Here is a 20829-nt window from a genome sequence, read left to right as displayed (position 1 = left end):
GCATTGCAATTTTCATGCCATAGAGTGTATTCATATAAAGTTTTTTTACAAAATTCAATGTCCACCAGAAACTGTTCATCACAATTTCTTTATATGGGGAATATAACATACTAAAACCTAATGAGAAGAGAAAGATAAATGCTTCAAGACATTTATTACAGATTATCACATAAATATAACAGATGAAACATTTACATGATTTATTATGACAGCACTATGTTTTCATTCTGGCATTGTCATAATGCATACAGATATGAACAAAACAGAATCATAGTACAAGCAAAAAATGAGAACTTTATTTCCATGTTTGAATTACAAATTTCAGTGTGCAATAAAAAAAAAATTAGGAACTTAAGTAGTACTACCACTGACAGGTGCATCAACTACTAAGTGTCATAATTAGCAGTGACTTATACATACTCCAGTTTCAACTGCATAAATACAGTACAATACTACATATTTAGAAAAGAAAAACTTCTAGAAAAAATAAAATTAATGTAATCTGCAACAATATAAATCATTACAAAATATATAGAAGAAACAAATGAAATGCAAAAATTGGAAATTCAGTAAATATTTATAAAAAGGAGAGTATCTACATTTTTTGGCACAAATATAAAATAATTTATGATTAATACATAGCTACTACTTCTATTTAATTTCTTTGTCATCACAAGTCTTCTTCAAGAGATAATACAGATGAGATTGTAGAAGCATAATTGCCAAATGTACAAAAATTTATAACATTGCTGTCTTTTTAAATGCAGTTAGCTTAATAAAAAAAAAATACTTATTCTTCTCTATAGAACTATACATTCATAAAAAAATGCGCATTTTTAAACTAGAGTGTTGATAGCTGCAGTTTTCATACATGGTGCAGCATTTCTTTGGGTTTTCCAGCTTCACGTCCTAGAGGGGGAAAAAAAAAAGAAAAAAGTAAAAGAAAAGTAACAACATGTAGGTAACAAATGTATTTTGACACATTCGCTACATCAACGTGTATATATGTGTAAAACAGCACTAGAAGTGTTGCACCCAAGCGGTGTGCCATAAACATAAAATTAACTACCACTCATTATTGGCACAGTTATCGAATACTTTGCAGTAAAGCTTGGCATTTCTTTATAAAGCTTGTGTTAATATTAGTTTATGTACATGAATAAACTTTTTATAAAATTTTAAGATTTGTTCTGATTTACAGCTCAGCGCAAAAGTAGCTTTTAACAACGAATTCTAAACTTTTAATTTTTAACCATTATGTATGAATTCCCTCAAATTTAGGTGACAGCAAAAAGTGTTAGCACTTTTGCTGCTGGCTTCACCAATAATCTTTTTGAGCCAGGAAGGGCAGAGACATTAGTCAGCTGTTGGTGATGGCTGCTTGAAAAAAATATCTAGTTTTCCTTCTGTCAAATCAGAAGAAAAAAGCTCTTAGTCAGGCAGTTCCTCCCCTCCAAGTGGATTAAAAAAATCACGCTGCATATTTGAATCTTGACACATGAATGTGCTAATACTGATAAATAATTTTAAGATATGTTATACACTTGCAAATGATTTTTTTAAAAGCCACTAGACATGTAATATTTCCATGCACTGTGTTATGCAACTGTGCAAATGGTCTTTCATAAAGGCCATGAGAAATGCAAACACTGCAATGATAAGAGCTGACAGGTGATAATACTGATTTTTAAAGGATAAGCAAATGGGTGCTACTGAACAGTGAAGGAACTGTGTGCCACATTACAGTAAACCTCCAATTTAACGGCCTTTGGATTTAATGGATGAAAGAAAGTTCCTAGCCTCAGAGTATATTCTGAGGAGCTTATGAAATAAGAAACCAAGACCTCATGAATCATGAGCAAGTGTCCCAGTTTTTATGGATAAGCTCGCTATTATATTGTTTAAGTGCTTCTATACCCTTTTTCTTTGCTATAACATAACTCAATGTATCATCATGTACCTAAGAAAACTGATGAAAACTGTGCAGAAATTAAAACTGTTAAAGAAGTTACACTCTGGTGTGTCTCTTTCCTGCATCTGTGAGAAATATAAAGTGAAAAAACAAACTATGTCAGATAGTGACTACAATGTCATAAAATGAAGTGTACAAAGGAAAGAGTGAGCACTTCAATTTCACATGATAGGGAGCTATAATAGATTGAACCTCTAATAACTGAAGATGCAGCTATATGCTATGGTATATGAATGCAGTATGGGAAGTATTTATTCTGGATGCCACCAGTACATTTTGAGGAAAAGAAAAGAGCATGGGATTGTTAGAGACTATCATAAGACACTGATACGTATGATTCTCAGAAAATTGATTTCTGAGATGCAAGTTCTGCCTTGCACAATGATTTCCTGGAAGGCATTTAGTGCCTAACTCAAGGGATACCTTTTAGAATAAGCAAAGCTTTTTTTATGTAATGGTATGAAGAACTGTAATTATACAATTTTTTTTTAAAGTTAAAATTTTACATTGAAACTGATGGTATTTTACACTTTCTTACATAGATGAGGTTCTACATTTTTAAAGGGATTTCAGAAATCTCCACCATTCAACTTTGCTTACCATTAATATGCCACATAATCTGTTTATTGAAAAAAGCATATTAACAATTATACGTCTGAAAATAATTGCAATATTGAATGTTGGTATTCTTATTAAGCTTTGTTAATAACAGTTAGAAGTAGAGATTGGTAAGGGTAATAAGCTTCGTTTGTGTTCAAGTTAGGTTAAACAACTCAACGCAACATAAGTTAGCATTTTCCCTTTTACACTCTAGATTTCCACTGCAAAATTTTTAAGAGCACTGCAGTAAACTGTAAATAAAGTAGTCAGTGTGATAAAGTTACAATACTCCTTTATGAATTACCTCATCTGAAAATATGGAATTGCTATAAGTTGGCAATTTCAAGTCTGTTTTTAGTACATTTAGTATTGCTCTTTTTAATATTTTTATATTAAAGTACAGCATTTTTTAAAAATACAGTAATGTTCTATCTGTCATTTAAAAGTATGCTGTTGTATTCTACTGGCTTTCAGTAAAAAAGTTCATGCTTTTTAGTCACAAATATTTATGTAAAAAATTAAGTAAATTTTATTTTTGGCTACTGAGGTTTCATTTTAATAAAAATTTCTCTACTATTATTTACAGTGTACTTTGTAAAGTATTCAACCACAAGTATTCTTGCAAGTTCCCAACTGGATTAAATTATAAAGGATATTACATTTATATATCCTTGATTTAGAGCTAAAAACATGTGTGAAAGGTATCACTTTCAATGAACTAATCAGAAATTGCACCTACTGGCAATAGTGAAGGAGTTGAGGAACTCTGCATGCTAATCCTTTCCACTCATAAAAAAGCATATCACAGAAGATCAATACATGCCTTTTAAAATAAAGCATCATTTTTACAACATACAGTATAAAAAAAATTCCAATGCCGTTTACAACACTGTATGACCATAGATGAGTCCTGTAGATGAGCTCCAGCAGTGTAAAAACATTTCATACTGTACCACACCCTTAGGAGAAATGTAAAAAAAAATTTTTTTTTAATTTTTTAAGTTGGTTGAGTTATGTAAACAAGATTAAACACAGTCAGTTGTAATCTTCTGTGCATTGCAGTTCTCACAAGTGCTTCAAACATGTTTCAAAAACAAAGTTTGAAGTGTGGCAGGAAAAAAAGCATACATAATTGCAAAATGTAAGGGCCAAAAAAAAAAATCTGGCATGAAAAAAGAATATGGAGGTCTAATTAACTACTTATCAACAATAATTAAAAACAGAGCTCAAATATTTCCTGAACTAGCCAAATCTAAAGATACCACTAAGAGAAAGAAGTTTCACCCTTTATGGTATCCTGACGTTGAGGAGGCTTTTTTTGTAGTGGTCTTTTTTTCTAGTGGCTAGATGTAAAAACCTCCAGTAAGTGGACCAATTCTATAAGCAGAAGCCCGTGATCTCAATTATACAAGAAAAATTTGAACCCGAAGCTAGCTAGTCACAGCAGTTCAAAGATCAACACAACACATACTGTAAAGCTATGACTAATATTTTAGAAACTTAAGTAGAGCTAATGCAGCTGCTACTTATGAATGGATTTCGATCACACTAAGTATCTTTTAATACTGATTAAACAGTCTTTGAAGGTAATATTATCAAACAAGACTGTTTTATGATGTTATCTTTGAAGTCTGTTTTTTTGTGATGGCAGGTTGTTTTAAAGGAATAGGTTCTATTGGATTTGCTATTACATATTGAAATAACCAAACCAAATTTCAACTAACTATGCAGTATATGGCTACAAAATGAAGGAACTACTCTCTCTCTCTCTCTCTCTCTCTCTCTCTCTCTCTCTCTCTCTCCATCTTCCACTTGTTTGGAAATATGGGTTGAACTCCCATTGATGACTGGAGGAATTTCTAAGATCCTCTTCAGTTAGAAAAAAGTGTAATTAGCTGATCTCAGGAAGAGGGAGTAAGTTATTCAGTCTTTTTTTCAGTTTGCAAAACATGCAAGTCAGCCAGTGAATTTCTTTTTTTCAGTTTGCAAAACATGCAAGTCAGCCAGTGAATTTTTTTTTTTTTTTTTCTTTGTTAGTTGTTGGCACATCAGCTTCTATGGCCATAATGCACCTCCCAAAGTTTTTGCATTTTACTGTGATCCAAGCCCGAGGCGGGAATCGAACCCGCGACATTTGGGTTGCCAGGTAGGCACTTTACCTACCTGGCTAGCCCGGTCGGCATATAGCTAGGAGCAACAAGCCCTGATGCCATTAAATAATTTAAATTATGTTAACAGCTATGAAATTAGAATATATATTTCCCAAACACTACTTCAACGAGTCAACCACACAACCCAGTGTTAAGTGTTTGCCTACTTTATTATGTTCACAAATATAAGATATGTCCAACACCATGGACGTTATTATATTTGTGAACCTAACAAAGGACATAATAATATAATAATTCTCCAAAGATATCTATCTTGTGAATCCTAAAACACAGACCTGGAAATAACTATCCAAAACACAAGTTCTGTTACTGTGCCCCCCACCCATTGACTGAGAATCCCCAGTGTTTCTCAACTGCTGGTCCAGCCTGCAAAACTCTGTAGAAAGTTTAAGAAAAGCTCTACAACTCTGAAGTTCTGTATTTTAAAACAGAACAAAGAAAGGCCCTATGGCCCTTCACCCTTGACAAAATTTTGCCAACCTGTGGTATTCAGGTAGTTTTCCACACCCCTTTCTTACCTCTCCAACCCATTTTCAGTGTAGGTACCTTCGTCGCTGCTTTTCTTGCCGTGTGATGTCAGCTGCTGCAGAGTACCCTTGCCCCCAAGTGTGAATGCACACTAGAAACTGCCCCGTCTGCACCTCTTTAGTGCAAAGTGACCATTTTTTTCCTTGCCGTTTTCGGGGATGGGGACAACACTTTTAAATGATACACCTTCTTTACAAACATTTTACCTGTCCATATCTATTTTACAAAAGACAAATTTTTAAACCACATAACTAGATTTGCTAATTAAAAAGGGTTTTTCCAGTGTGACATTTACTATTGAGGTTATTGGCCATAACTTTTCATCACCAGTCACAGAAAATGCATTTTGCATACCCTCTGTCAGTCTTGTCTTGTTAGTTAAAAAGGAACACTCCATGGTTTTTCATTGTTCTTTTTTCTTATATTCATCCTTTGGCACAAATTAGTAGTATTTTACGGTGATCTAGTCAAAAACTAATATTAGACATTATATTTGATAGCATATTTTCTAAGAGTGGGCAAGAATTACAAATTGTTATTTTCAATTTTTTGTGAAAATATTTAACCACGGAGTGAAATATAAATTGTTGCTGACATCACAGGAATAAATTTCTAAATAAATTATTTTTATTTTAGGTATGAGAAATCACCATCCCCATGTAAAATAAATAGATATGGACACTTAATTCTTTTCATTTTAAAATGGTTTCCTTAGTGTGATTTTTAAGATTCGTATCATGGAAAATGGTAATAGTCATCCGTATTATTTAAATATGTACTTGTAATTTTGTTAATATATGGCTAATAACTTACCTTTAAAATGATAATATATATACCTGTTTATTATTGAGATGATATCTTACAGATTGAAGTTTCTCTATAAATACAGTAAACCCCAGCTATTCGCGGGGGTTATGTTCCTGAGAAATGTCGCGAATAACGAAAACTGAATTATGGCTCCCATAGTAATAAAGGGGTTCCGTTCCAAAGTATGAAATATATAAGAAAAACTAGTCTAAAATTTTGTCTATGTATGTATTATATGTACCTTCATATTATGACTATGTACATAGTGAAATGCAAGCATATGGCATCAAAATGAAAATAAGAAACAATTTAATATTAAATGTAAAAATTATAAGAAATTTCAAACAAATCTTTCAAACCAGCGCCTTTGCTAGCAAAAAAACTTATCCTGCCAGTGCTATCACCAGTTTCGCTAAAGTGTTGATAAAGGAGTTCTGCCTTTTCACGAATGATGAGTGAACTTAACGGAATTTTATTTTGAAGTCGGTCTTCTCTCCGCAGATTTAAAGCCTTTTCCATTTTTTCTAATTTAACATCACGAGTTACACAGCAAATTTTTGAAGCAATTAGCGCGTTTTCACGGACACTACGGCGGATTTTTTCTTCCGATTTCTTGATTGGTCGTACCGTTGACTCATTGATTTTATAATGTTTTGCCACTGAGGAGACACTTTCACCATTAGAAATTTTGTCTAACAACTCAATTTTATTCGCTAATGTCATCACCTTCTTTGATCTTTTCACATTTCCCTTGTTATTCGTAGCCATATTTTTGTACGGGTTAGAAAGAACTTGTCCACAATAAAGTCACTTTCTTCCGTTAACACACTCGAAAAAGTCTGTTTTACACTGCAAAACGGTAGATTTATCATTTTTGTAAGCATATCAATTTATAAATTGATAAATTTATTCAATTTATAGGCATATAAATATATGCCTATAAATAATTTATAAATTATAAAGTTAAGGGGAAGTCTTGCCTGACCAATTTGATTGGATACTATAATGCAGTCACAAAAGAACTGGATGCAGGGAATAGCTTTGATATTATATACTTGGATTTTAGAAAGGCTTTTGATACTGTTGCACATGGAAGACTGCTACACAAATTGGAGCAGTGTGACACTGGAGGCAAATTGCTGCTATGGATAAAGGGGTGGTTGAGGGGGAGAAGACAGAGTGGTAATCAATGGACACTGCTCATTGTGGACTAATGTTATTAGTGGAGTCCCTCAGGGCTCAGTGTTGGGTCCATTATTGTTTTCTGTATTTATAAATGATATTGATGATGGTATATCAAGCTTAATATCCAAGTTTGCAGACGATACAAAGGTTGGCAGGGTTGTCAAGGACACTACTGACACTATGCTGCTGCAACAGGATCTGGAAAGGTTGAGTAGATGGGCTGAGAGGTGGCAAATGAAGTTTAACATTGACAAATGTAAAGTACTACACATGGGAAACAGCAACCCCAGAGCAACGTATCAACTCTATGGTACTACACTGACAGTGGTAGAGAATGAAAGGGACTTGGGGGTGGTTGTGCAGGCAGATATGAAGTTCTCTGAGCAGTGCAGACGGGCTGCAAGAGTAGCTCATGGAGTATTGTCAATGATATACAGGAATTTTTCCAGCAGGGATAAGGAGGTGATTATTCCCTTGTATAAGGCAATGGTCAGGCCACACCTAGAGTACTGTATACAGGTCTGGAGGCCTCATTTCAAGAAGGATGTAGAGCTGCTGGAACGAGTACAGAGAAGGGCAACAAGATTAGTGAATGGAACAAAGGGGTGCTCTTACGAAGAAAGGCTTAAGTTTTGCAAATTACAGTGTCTGGAGACTAGGCACCAGCGAGGTGATCTGATAGAGGTGTATAAAGCCTTGAATGGTTTGAGCATGCTCAATGCTGATGGGATTCTTCCTCTAGCTCAGAATAATCACCTGAGAGGGCATAAATTCAAATTGAGGAAAGACAGATGTAGGATAGATGTGCGGAAATTTGCCTTTAGCCAGCAGGTGGTTGGTTGGTGGAACAGACTTCCATCCCTTGTAGTGGAGGTTGATAGCCTAAATAAGTTTAAGGCTCAGCTGGACAGGTATTTTGAACAAACAGAGGGGTGAAGTGGAAGTGGGTTTTTTTTTTTTTTTTTTTTGGCTGATGCTGCATAAGCTTGCTTTCTTGCATCAAATGCCTCTACTAATGCTAATGCTAATATAAATTAAAAGCAAACGACGAAACCTTCCATGACAAGCGCATAACACATACTGAACAAGGATTAGCGAGAAACATTCACGCTCGCGATTTTGTCACCCCTCTCCCCCCCACCCACTGAGCGCTGTTTTGACCTGGAAAGATAATTCTAGCCACGCCCATGTTTTTTTATGGCGGAAAATATTCACGGCGCTTTAAAATTCACATTTTTTTAGGTTTCATTTTATATTAAATCAGAGATCGCGAATACAGATATCGCGAATAGCGGGGGTTTACTGTACTTATGTTTATAAATTAAGTAAAATAAATATTGGCTTGAGTGTGTGATAATTTTAGATATTCATACAACCTATGTAGGTGAAGTAAGTGGTTGTCAAGATATTTTCATCATTAGTGGAATTCCATTGAATTAAATTAAAATTGCCTATAAAATAAGAGAGTACATATATTTAGTTTACTTTAGGTATTTATTATTTACTATAAACACTTCACTTTGTTTTTACTCTTAGTAAATAAATTTTAATGAGAGGCTTGTTTGTTTTTTTTTCAGTTTTGGAACTTCCCACTGAAACACAGAAGTTTAAAAGAATTGATAATTGAATACTGATAAGTGGGATTGTTCAGAAATGAATGACAAATGAAGAAAAGGAACATTGCTTAGTTTTTTTTGTAAAGACAAGCAAATACTACAAATCCATCAATTATAATAACGAATCGGATGCTGCAGATGAACTTGATTGTCTACACACACACACACACACACACACACACACACACACACACACACACACACACACAAAAACTGGTTTTGTTCGGAGATGTAATGATGAATATTTAAATTTTAGTTTCATTGTATGTCTGGGATCAGAAATGTTTTTAATAAAACCACAGTGTCTAATTTGTGGGGATATTCTATCAAATGAATGCTTGAAGCCTGCAAAGCTTTTCTCATCATTTTAACTTAAAACACCCAGAATTACAAAATAAACCAGTGGAATTTTTTCGAAGAAAATTGCAAGAGGTGAAATCACAAAAGAACCTATTTAAAAAGCATTTTGTAGCAGAAAAGTTATTAAAATCTTATTTTGTGGCCTTTCAAACTACTAAATACAAGAAACCATATTCAATTGCCAAAAAATTGATAAAACCTTGTTTGGTTGAAGTTTGTAATTTAGATTTGGGCCCAATAGCTGGAGATAAAATGAAAACTATACCTCTTCCCAGTGATACCACTGAGCGCAGGATTTCTGTATTATCCTTGGATGCTGAAGATCAATTGATCCAAAAAGATCAAATTGTCAAAATGGTTTGCAGTACAATTAGATGAGCCAACAGATGTTTCTAATAGAGCAATACTTTTATGCTCTATATGTTTCATTGATGCAGGAGATATGAAAGAAAAATTCAGAAAGCTGGTTGTGGATGAAAAATTAACCTTGGATGCAGGAATAACTGTGGAATGAAGTCATCCACCATATCACTAGTAGTGCTATTTTGAAGAACTTTAGTACATGGATGATGAATGGTGGTTGTAAGTAATCTCCATATTAACAGATAATGAAAATGTTGCTGAAGCCTTATGGATGATAGTGAAATACTGTCAAAAGTTTAAGAAATGGTGTTTTTGACTACAGGATTTTCTTGGAAATGAATCTACAATTAACTTTTCAATAAAATCTATTTTTCTGGAAATTTGATTATAGGGTGTGGTGAAAATAAAAAGTATTGTAATTTAGATGAATAGTTAATTAAAAAATAGGTTGAAAATGTCAATTGTTTACTTGACATTCGTTCTTTTTCCCTTTGAGTCTATTATGAGTTCAACTGTATATCATTTGTAGGGGTAGGCATTTATCATAGGAAAACATGGCAGAAATCATGAGGAGTCACAGAAGGCAATATAAAAAAATTTACTTTTATTAATTATATAAATTACAACACTATATAATGTTTGCAGCTTGAAACTGTATGTTTTACATTATTAAATTCTCATCCTTAATATTTATTTCCTACTTGTTCATTTGTGTTGTTGAGCACTAGCACTTGCTGCCAGATAATGGGATAACAGGCAACAAAAGCTTAAGAAAAATTTATGGAAGAAAAGGTTACAATTGAGAAAATTCTATCCACTGATATTATTAGATTTCAATAGTGAAACATCTGAAGGATAACTCCAATAAACATCTAAAGTTTATTGTGGTTACTGCTGTGGGCTATTAATCATAATTTGGAGGCCCTGAGAATTAATGCAATTAGTACTGACTTTTCTTGAAATAATGTGATATAAATTTGCTAGAAGCAGTATTTACCTTAACAAAAAATATATAAAAGTCCACATCTACATACATTAGCATTAGTACAGGCATATGATGCAAGAAAGCAAGCTTATACAGCAACAGTAAAAAAAAAAAAAAAAAAAAAAAAACCATTTCACCCATCCATTTGTTCCAAATGTTTGTCTAGTTCTGCCTTGAATTTATTTAAGCTATCAACTTCCACGACAGATGGAAGTTTGTTCCAGCAATCATCAATCATCCACCTGCTGGCTAAAGGCAAATTTCTGCACATCTATTTGACAACTCTTTCCTCAATTTCAGTTTATGCCCCCTCACATCATGCACTTCTGCTTGTTTGCATGCAGTTTCTGAACATTATATACTGAGCAGAGTAAATGACAGTATAAGGTCATGTGATTTCATAAAATGGTTGAATTGGCAGATGAATGTCAATAAATACTGTGCTCCGTGCAACTGACTCCTGAAAGAGCTGGCTTCTGACAACTGATACATTGCCGACCGGGCTAGCCGAGTGGGTAAAGTACCTGCCCGGCAACCCCAAGGTCGCGGGTTCGATTCCCGCCTCGGGCTCGGATCAAAGTACTGCAAAAACCTTGGGAGGTGCAATATGGCCACAGAAGCCGATGCGCCAACAACTACCAAATCAAAAAAAAAAAAAAAAAAAAAAAAAAAAAAACTGATACATTCTATGTACTACCACCAGAGCACACTCTGAATGTCGCTGATGAATTATTCTTCACAACATTTTAATCAATGGATTTGATTCAGTTTTGTGTAAGTTCTACAAAATTTGACAAATAAAATTAAATTGTTTTAAACTGCTTTATTCAAAGCAATAAAATTAGGAAAAATCATGAAAATATTGATAATACATATGACTGTGCATAAATGTGGAAAATTGCACTGATCTCGTGGAAACTGGCACAGAAATCATGGCTGAAACACATGCCTAGCCCTAATCATTTGTATTACAGAAAATATGAATTTATCTTGTAAATGATTAACATGTTTTGTTTCAAACATATTTTCAGAATAAGCTGCATTAAGTATCCATAAATATTATTTTGTCAATCTACATTTTGCGTATAAATTCTGCTAGTAACAAATCATAGAAAATCTACTCTTTTGGATAATTTATAATTTAAAATGGAGAAAAATTAAATATTGTATTATGCAAGAGAGGAACTTCCAAAACTGTAATTTTGGAAGAAATTTAACATAGTAATTTTGAATTTTACACATTCATTGCATAAGTTATAATTCAAAATGGAGAAAAATTAAATATGGTATTATGCTAGAGAGGAACGTGTAGTAATTTTGAAATTTAACATTCGTTGTGTCATGATGCGAATATGTGGCATTAGGTTTTTAATCTACTTTGAGAGGGAACTGCCTAACTTTTAGAACATGTTCTTCCAATTTGACAGAAGAAAAATCAGATATTTTTGTCAATCTTCACCAGAAGCTGACTAAGTCAGTCATAGTTAGAGGAAAGCTCAAAAATGTCTCTGCCCTCCTCAATTCAGACTGACTCAATCCCATGGTTTTCAATCCCAGGTAAAAAAGGTCATTGGTAAAGCCAGCAGAAAAGGTGTTAACTTGTTGGCAACTGGATAGCACACTACAAATAAACCACTAGAAAATGAATATGTTATTAACTTACCACATTTTAAATTAAGTTAATTTTCATCCTCTGATAAGTCCTGCAACAACATCACTCTCAATCCCACATTCATCTTGACCACGAAGAATTTTGAAATAACCTGAAAAATAAAATTAAAAAATCCCTGAATATGTTGCAACCACCATTAACTGATTACCTACAAACAAAAACTGTATTCCAGTAAACAGGATCAGATTGAAAATAAAAGTCACCCTACTGAGAAGGACATATTTTTCCTTGGATCTGTGATTAAGGCAATTGAGGCTCTTAGTGATGTTTTTAGATGAGAGGAGTAGGAAGATATTTGCTGAGGTGTTCTGTAATTATGTGAGATGATTAAGAGGGGCCTATTTCTGGTTCAAAAACAAGCAAAAAAGTTCACATGAATGCAGATTCTTATATTTTCCACTACTTAGGTTTTCTTCAAGTTTTTTGTTTGATTATTAGATTTTTATGTAATAACTATAAAAATCACACACAGATTGGAGATTTTCTAGATAGCAATATTAATTCCATTTTATTTACTTATTTAAATCGAGATAAGTGTTGTAACACAACAGCAAATAACACTATCAATGTTGTTTTTTTTTTTTTTTTTTTTTTTTACAAAAATGGCAGACATCAATGGGTAAAGTTGAAGACTGAAATCCAATGACTTCATCCAGAAAAATATCCTCATTATCAAATCTCAAAAAGGAAAATATAACAGCCATTTCATCCTCACAATTTCAATGATAGAAGCCATACAATCATCATGCCACAATAGTGGAAGAGAATACCATTAATTCAGTTGAAACAGATCCTGGATGTCTGCATAGAGCATACTCCACGAATATCTAACTTTACTCTTTTCAACAGGCACAAGCCAACAAACACATAACAGCTATGATTCTGCCACTGGGTCCATTACACCTACCCTTCAGAGGTCAGCTGCTAGAAACAGAAGAAGCTTCATTCATGAGACATGGAATCTTGAATACCCATAATATGCATAAAGGGGAAAGGATAATCTAAATTCTAATATCAGTGACAGTGGTCTACATTGCCTTTCCACGAACCTTGAGCTTCTCAGGACATTTTCTAAAGTGCTAGATGACATTTCTCATTAGCAGTAAGGTTCATGAATGATTTTATACTTTCCAAACTTCTCTATCAGTGCATTTCAGTTTAAATGTGTGGAGTATAGACAGTGTGGACATAACCATTGGATCCACTGCCAGGTCCTTTGTAACACTGCGGCATCTAGGATGTATGGTAGAGGAAGGCTTCTACAGTGCCAAGTAACCCACTAATGGTATACTGATGTGCTCCAACTTTGTCCTTAGCCAAATCTGCACAAGACATTCTTAAGCATGGTAAGATCCGCACGGAATATAGGCCAAAGTAATGGTCATATCGGAAAATTGCAACCAATACCCTAGACAGATCTTGGGTAAGATCTTGGTAAGCATGCAGCTAGCATATGTGCCAGCATGCTGCCACTGCACATCCATAGTTCTTCTGGATAAGCTGGTAAATCAGCCTTACTTGCAACATATTCTCATACGTTGCTACTTTTACAGGCTTGTTGAAGAAATACAATCCTAAAAAATGCAAGTTATACTTTCCTCAGAACAAAAAGCTTTTGGAATGCAAACCACAGCATATAGCACATTCAACAGAGAAAATATTCTTTATGCAGTAATAAAGTAAAAGATTTCCAGTGATAATGCATATGCTCGACAATGAAAATCCATATGTGTTATTATTGTTGCTGCTGTGTTAGGGGCGCCTCCGTAGCCAGGTGGGAAGGAGCAGCAGTGTGTAGCACACGCTTCTTGATTAGACCAGGGTTCGAGCCCGTCACCACCAAATACGGAGGATGCGGAAAGGTTAAGGAATGACCACCGCATATCCTGGAGCAATATGGCCTTAGTTGCTAATGCTCCTAAAAAAACCAAACAACAAAAACAACAGCTGTGTTAGACTTGGGAGATGTTCACATGAGTATTTTTAGAACTGTACATAAATTATGGCTAAATTTTTCCAATTAAAAAATAATTAATAACAGAAATCAAAAGTGAATATCATACCAGAGGAATACTCCAGTATGATATTCACTAAATTCACACTGATGTAATTCTAAATAAAAATCACAGAAAATTTTGGGAATAAACACTGTCCATTTTCACTCTCAGAAAATGGTAGGTAGTTAAAGAACACATAGTGGTTAGATGACAACTGTTGGCTCAAATTCTGCAATAATTCTCATATGCAGCTGTTCAGCTGCTTCATGATCTTCTCATATATGACATCTTTTACTAAAGGGACATAAAGTTGAGGATCATCTTGATAGCCATCCCACATATAATCTTCAACCAATACACTTGCACCAATATCCCATTCATGAGTTCTCGCTGCCAGAGAAGAATGGAGCATAGTACTATATCTAGAAGAAAATGGAGACATTCTCTTGAAATTCATAGGAAATTCAGTTTGAGAGAGTCAGAGATGTGTATCAGCTGTCATCCTATGGTGAGAACAGAATAAAGGCCTAGAATTTTGTTCCCAATGCCAGCCCAAACTTTGCATTTGTGCTGAAAACAAAAAGTGCACACACCCAGGTACTGAGACAATTATTTGTATCAGTACCTAGGTGATATAATGCCAATTATGGTCTGTACCCCGGAAGAAGAAAGCCCATCCACACGCAGTACCAGACTGAGGAAATTACCAGTTGAGTTTGTTTTTCAATAAGCCAATTACAAACCTATAAAAAAAGTTTTGGCATGTGTCCATTATGAAATGATAAAATGTTAGGGTTGTTGGCCATCTGCATGCACAATATTTCACACTTGGCTTTGTGCCAAGTGTAATTGCCTTGACCTCACTCGTGCTTATACTGGGTAAGGATGAGTAATTTCTGTAAACTTCTCTTTCTACCTGTGGCGTTTGGCATGAAGGCTGCTTGCTATCCACAGCTACATTGCCAAACCTTCCCATGTCTGAGGTTGTATCCTTATTCTCCAAATGACATGCTAGTTCTGATGCTGGAAGATTCAGAAAATATCCCTCAAAAAGCAAGCTGCTTTTGCTCCATCTCTATCATGTGCCACCAAGGGCTAAACAAATTTCACTTCTCTACAGGCATGTATACTTTTAACACTTCAGCATATGTTTCCTACGTGTGGAAATTTTATTCTATGGATTTCCATTAAATAAAAACAATAAAGTTCATAGACCTCAAGTTATTAGCTTAATTAGTATTAATTTATCTGTATTTTATTCTGGGGTTCCACAACGTCTGAACTCAGGATGCAGCAACTCTTATTTTCCTGTGACAAAGACTGCATTAAAACTGCAAGCCATTAACTGCCACTGGCATTTACTAAGCCTGTTATTTGCAAATATCAAGCTATCATACACAGATAATGCTATTATCTTTCAAGAAACCAGAAGCTGAATATAATAATAATGAAATTAAAAGCCATCTTCTACCATGGTACAAACTTCTTTCACTAAACATTAAAAATGGTATACATAATAATGAAACCTTTGTGTTTTAAATATTTCTTCTTCAAAGAAAGGAAAGGAATATGACAAGACCTATGGATCTACAAAATCACACATTTATTGGAAACATCTGGTATTTCAGCCCTCCTGCCATATAGTTAAATAAAAGCATACTTGTCAGTTTTCCAAGTTATCATTCTGTTACCATATCATATATGGCAGATGTGTACAACTGAAGGAAGGAAGGAAAGAAAGAAAGAAATGACCTTGATATGTCTCAACTTCAGAAGAGAATAGTTGTTAAGCTATTTAGTCTCACATCAAATTATGAATGATTTTGACCATGCTCAAATATTTTGCTTAATTGTTTTCTTGTTAATTTTTAATTTAAACTGGCTTATCAACTTCAATCAATTGGAAAACTCTCCGGTGTCTTGAATAGATCAGTCCATTGAAGTACTTTCTGGTTGGATAATTACTATGCAATCAGTGTGCAAGTGCCAGATGCCATTAAAACACCTATGAGGAACGATGCAGTTCTTTCATGTTCCATACAGGATATGCCAAGAAATGATGTCATGCAACATAAAGGGCTATTTATTTAATTTAAGGCACCAATAGAAAGAATTTACTAGACCAAGGATGCTCAATCTATAGCTCTCAGTATTCTTCCTGTGTTCCCGTTTACTTACTGATATGTTAAAGAATGAACTGTTCCTAGGGTACCATTCTCTAAATTGTAGGATGAATGCCCCAGTCCCACGTCTGAATCAATTTGATTTTTCTAAATAGCAAGTTCATTATTTGGAAGAACTATGGTGTCAATGATGGCCATAAAAGAGAGATGAACAAGACCCCTCAATATGGTTTTAGTAAGATAGCAGTCAGTTGCCTTAAAGTAGTGTGTGACAGCTCATAACTGTTGGCAATATATTATTATTAATTATTCTAGGTGCATTACCTAGTTTTGGGAGGAATGATTTGCATATCAGTTCACAGATGAGTAAGTTAAAGTCGTGGCTGAACTTAGTGATGAAAAGTGGCTTTTGGATTTGGCATCACTATATGGTATCAGCCACCACTTAAATGACATACAAAACTTCAGGGTCAATAGAAACACTGATGATCTATTTGGGATAGTCACAGCTTTTGAAATGAAATAATAGTTTGGAAACAGTTGAAAAATGTTAACTTTATTTTCAGTGATTTTCTTCATAAGGTTGGATCATAAGTCTTTCCTTTCCAAGTGTCCAAGCTATAGAAATGATTGATTCCTTCACTGAAAATTTTAAAATAAGGTTTAATGACCTTTGTAGCCATGCTACAAATATACATATCTTTGGAAACCCATTTGCCATTGAAGTTAGCAATGCTGCAGAATTATTACAATGTGAACTGTAGATCCAATATTATTTGGTAGTTTCAACTAGAAATCTTTAATTATCTTTTGCTTTTTCCATTATCTTGGTTTAAGTTTGCACAAAATTTGGCAAGTGCATTTGGTAACATATATGTAAACAGGGTTTTTCATGTATGAAGCAAAACGAACTAAAGTCTCATTTAAGAATCATCGATATGCACTTACCTGATGTAATGCAAACTGGCATTCCTAAAATGAAATCACAAATATTAATTCATTTACAGAGCAAATGTCAGATCTAAGTTTCACATTACTCTTTCAGTTTTTTTTTTTTTAATTGTAAAGTTCAGTTTTATATTGATTACAGTAGAGATATTTGAATGATCCAGCCCTCTTAGCACATATATCTTTTAATGTGGCCTGCCTACCTAAAAGGTTGAGTACTGCTGTATTAAACCATTTTACTCTAGTAATTCACTACTAATCCCATTTCTAGGATATCCATCATATTTAGGTCACCCCTGTGCAGATCTTTTATTATGTGAATGGTATACTGCAACTCACTAGGCTCGTATTTTCTTTTTTTTAAACATCTATATTTCTGCTTTCAGCTCGCTTTGTTTAGAATGTTAGCGTATAACCACTGATAAAAATATGTTAAAAATACTGAAAAAATAAAGTAGCTGAAAATTTATTCCAGATCAAATTTTATAAATTTTTTTTCAAGGTATTTCTTGATAAACAATGTTAGTAATAAAAATTATAAAAAAAGAATTTTATACAGTTTACTAAAGATTTTGTTATAATTAATTATTTTATACAATTGTTAATTTTTACAAATACAAAATATACACTGGTGTGCAAAACTTAAGGACCAACACTATTTCTAAAGGTTACAACCACAAAATCTTTACTTAAGGTACTCTTTACTGATGAGAGTAGATTCAGTCTCAGCAGCAATTCTGGATGTCAGCTAATCTGGCAAGAGGTTCGCACATGGTATCACCTTGCAAACATCACTGAAGGGAACTGATATGCCGGTCGAGGTGTTCTCGTCTGGGGAGGCATTATCTTGGATGGACATACACAACTCCTATTACTGGAAGGCGGTACTGTAACCAGTGCACGTTATTGTACTGAAGTAATCCTTCCCCGTGTGCATCTGTTCCGAGGTGCCATTGGCCCCTAGTTCGTGTTTATGGATAATAACGCCACACCCATCGCACTGCAGCTGTTGATATGCTTTTGGAAAGTGAGGACATTGTTCGTATGGATTGGCCTGTCCATTCCGCCTATCTAAATCCCATTGAACACATATGGGATGCTCTGGGGAGATGCCTAGCGGCATGTCCACACCCACCAGAAAATGGCGCTGACAGAGGAATGGACAATGTTACCGCAAGAACTTATCAACAACATTGTTCTAAGTATGGACAGGCGATACAAAGCCTGCATCGACATTAGGGGTGGCCATATCTCCTACTGAGGACCACCTCTTCCCTTTGTTCGATCTTTGGCATTGATGCATCTGTATCATGGCAGCCAGTGTTATGTTGCCATTTTTGAATAAAGTCCCTCTGTACAATTTTGTTTCCGTTGTTGTGTCGGTGTTGTTTCTTTCATCATTTCTGTACCTCACGAGGTTCCTTTGGTATGCTTTTCCCACATCCAGGCCACTCCTATGAGAAGCTACAGGTGAAAATCTGACTGGTCCTTAAATTTTGCACACTAGTGCAAAACAAAGCCACTAATGCTAACAGTTCTGGTATTACTCAAATGGTCTTTCTTAATTTAAACATTATATTTTACTAAATACTGAAATGATATTGAATGAATTGCTATTAACATGGAAATTACTTCATTTTTTTTTTTAAATGGAACATGGCAACTGTAATGATCAAGCAGTAATATTAATAAAGATAATTTACCATTGTCACCCCAATCAGTATTCCAGGAATTTGCAACCAACCAGTATGGGACACCATTTTCTACACCCCATCCAAGAATACGAATGGCATGACCTCCCATAGCTTCTGAACTGTGACGCTGATAAACTCCTGTTAAATCAAAAAATATTGAAAGCCAATTATATAAAATGTACACATCATAGTGATTTGTCCTAATATTAAAGTGAATTTTTAATAATATTGTCAACTTTACTGTTCATACTACTGAAGTTTTCTCTACATGTTTTTGATACATCAGGATATCAAATTATATTTACTTTATAAGGAAAGAGCAATAGACAGAATCCTCATTTCACAAAATGTCTTAAAATACAAATTATAAAATTTTATCTCATAGTAAATGCCTAGTAACATTAAGATTTGACAATATCCTGTATTATTATGAAGCCATCCCAATAGTGACATCTATACAATGTTCCTAAAGAAAACATACATGCATAAATAATTGTAACCAGAAGAAAACAGGACTCAACCTGAAATGTGAAGGGACTAAGTTTGGCTTGAAAAATAGCTATAGAAAGAATGTCTATACTAGATACACAAATCCAGAAAATCAGTTAAATCTAAACATAAATTTAATGTTAGATAATGTCCTTGCACATGCTAGTGTGCCTTTTCTTACCTCCTGGTACACCAGGCACTGCAGATGGATAGGGAGGGTCATAGTCAGCTGTAAACATTTATACTGAAGGAAACAGCTGGAGAGTGGTGTTTTTTTTTTTTTTTTTTTTTTTACATGATTCTAACAAGAGCAGAAAATATAGTGGTGGGCAGTACTAAAAATTAGTAACATAAAATGTAATATTTACATCTAAGCTGCAGGTTGGAATGAAATAAAGTAGAGTACAGTAATAAGTGCATGGAAAAATCTAATAAATGATGATGTTCTTATTTATTTAGGCAGAATCACTGCCAGAATGTGTTGTGCAACAGTGGCAAAATGATTATGGATTATGCAAAAGCATGGCTAGAAGCAGATACAACAGTAACAGCACTTCCAGGGGGATGTGTTTTAATACCATCTAAATTAACACATGCAGCTGAATTGTGAGAAAGTTAGCTTGTTTTTTTTTTAAATTTGAAAATATTTACGCATTATATTTGTAATTCAGACTATCCATTAAGTCCAAATGAGGACAGAAATTCTCACATTTCAATCAGTGTGTGTGTGGGGAAGGGGACAGAGAGAGAGAGAGAGTGTTGCCAATTAATTACTAATTAATTAACTAGTTTACCAATAACATAAAATAAATGGTGTTCCTTCACTACACATATCTCACAATGTAATATTCACTCAACTTTTTGTAATACTTTAATCATATCCTCCGGAATTTTAATAAAAATTGAAATGGAGCATGTATGTATTTCGTGGATTTTCTATGATTTAATAAAATAAACAAACTAGCAACATGTACCTTAGATCACAGTATGTAGTTAACATGTTTGCAATGTACTTTACTTATTTCCTCCTGGATTTTAATAACAATTGATATATAACATGTTTCTATATATATATCATTATATATAATGTTATATATCATTTTTATTGATATATAACATATTAACAAACAAATGTCATATTTCTGTTGTGATTAATATAAAAAGCACAGTAATAATTCACGATTTATATATTTAGTAAATGGGGGAAAAAAGCTCATCAAAAAGCAACCACTTCACAACACACACACAAACCAAGAATATTTCTTTTTTTTGTACATTCACCAAACTGTCCATTCATCCATCCAATCAGTGCATGGCAA

The 20829-nt window shown here is 34.1% G+C and overlaps 1 protein-coding gene across 1 annotated transcript in view; it reads right to left on the bottom strand.

The window, feature by feature from the left end:
- Window positions 1-531: 531 nt before the first annotated feature.
- Window positions 532-20829, bottom strand: part of LOC150081405 (cathepsin B-like) — a 47809-nt gene continuing 27511 nt past the window's right edge. Inside the window, exons 7-9 of the mRNA XM_090379279.1 lie at window positions 19031-19159; window positions 12251-12350; window positions 532-909 (exon numbers count right to left, since the gene is read on the bottom strand). Coding sequence (XP_090235405.1) covers window positions 12274-12350; window positions 19031-19159 — 206 coding nt within the window. The 3' untranslated portion in view covers window positions 532-909; window positions 12251-12273. The remainder of the gene's footprint in view (window positions 910-12250; window positions 12351-19030; window positions 19160-20829) is intronic.

This window comes from Mastigoproctus giganteus, chromosome 8 (genome assembly GCF_048544385.1).
Source record: "Mastigoproctus giganteus isolate SK-2022 chromosome 8, ASM4854438v1, whole genome shotgun sequence".
NCBI classification, from domain to species: domain Eukaryota; kingdom Metazoa; phylum Arthropoda; class Arachnida; order Uropygi; family Thelyphonidae; genus Mastigoproctus; species Mastigoproctus giganteus.
The sequence above is the reverse complement of the archived record's forward strand: the minus strand, read 5'-3'. Positions and strand labels throughout refer to the sequence as shown.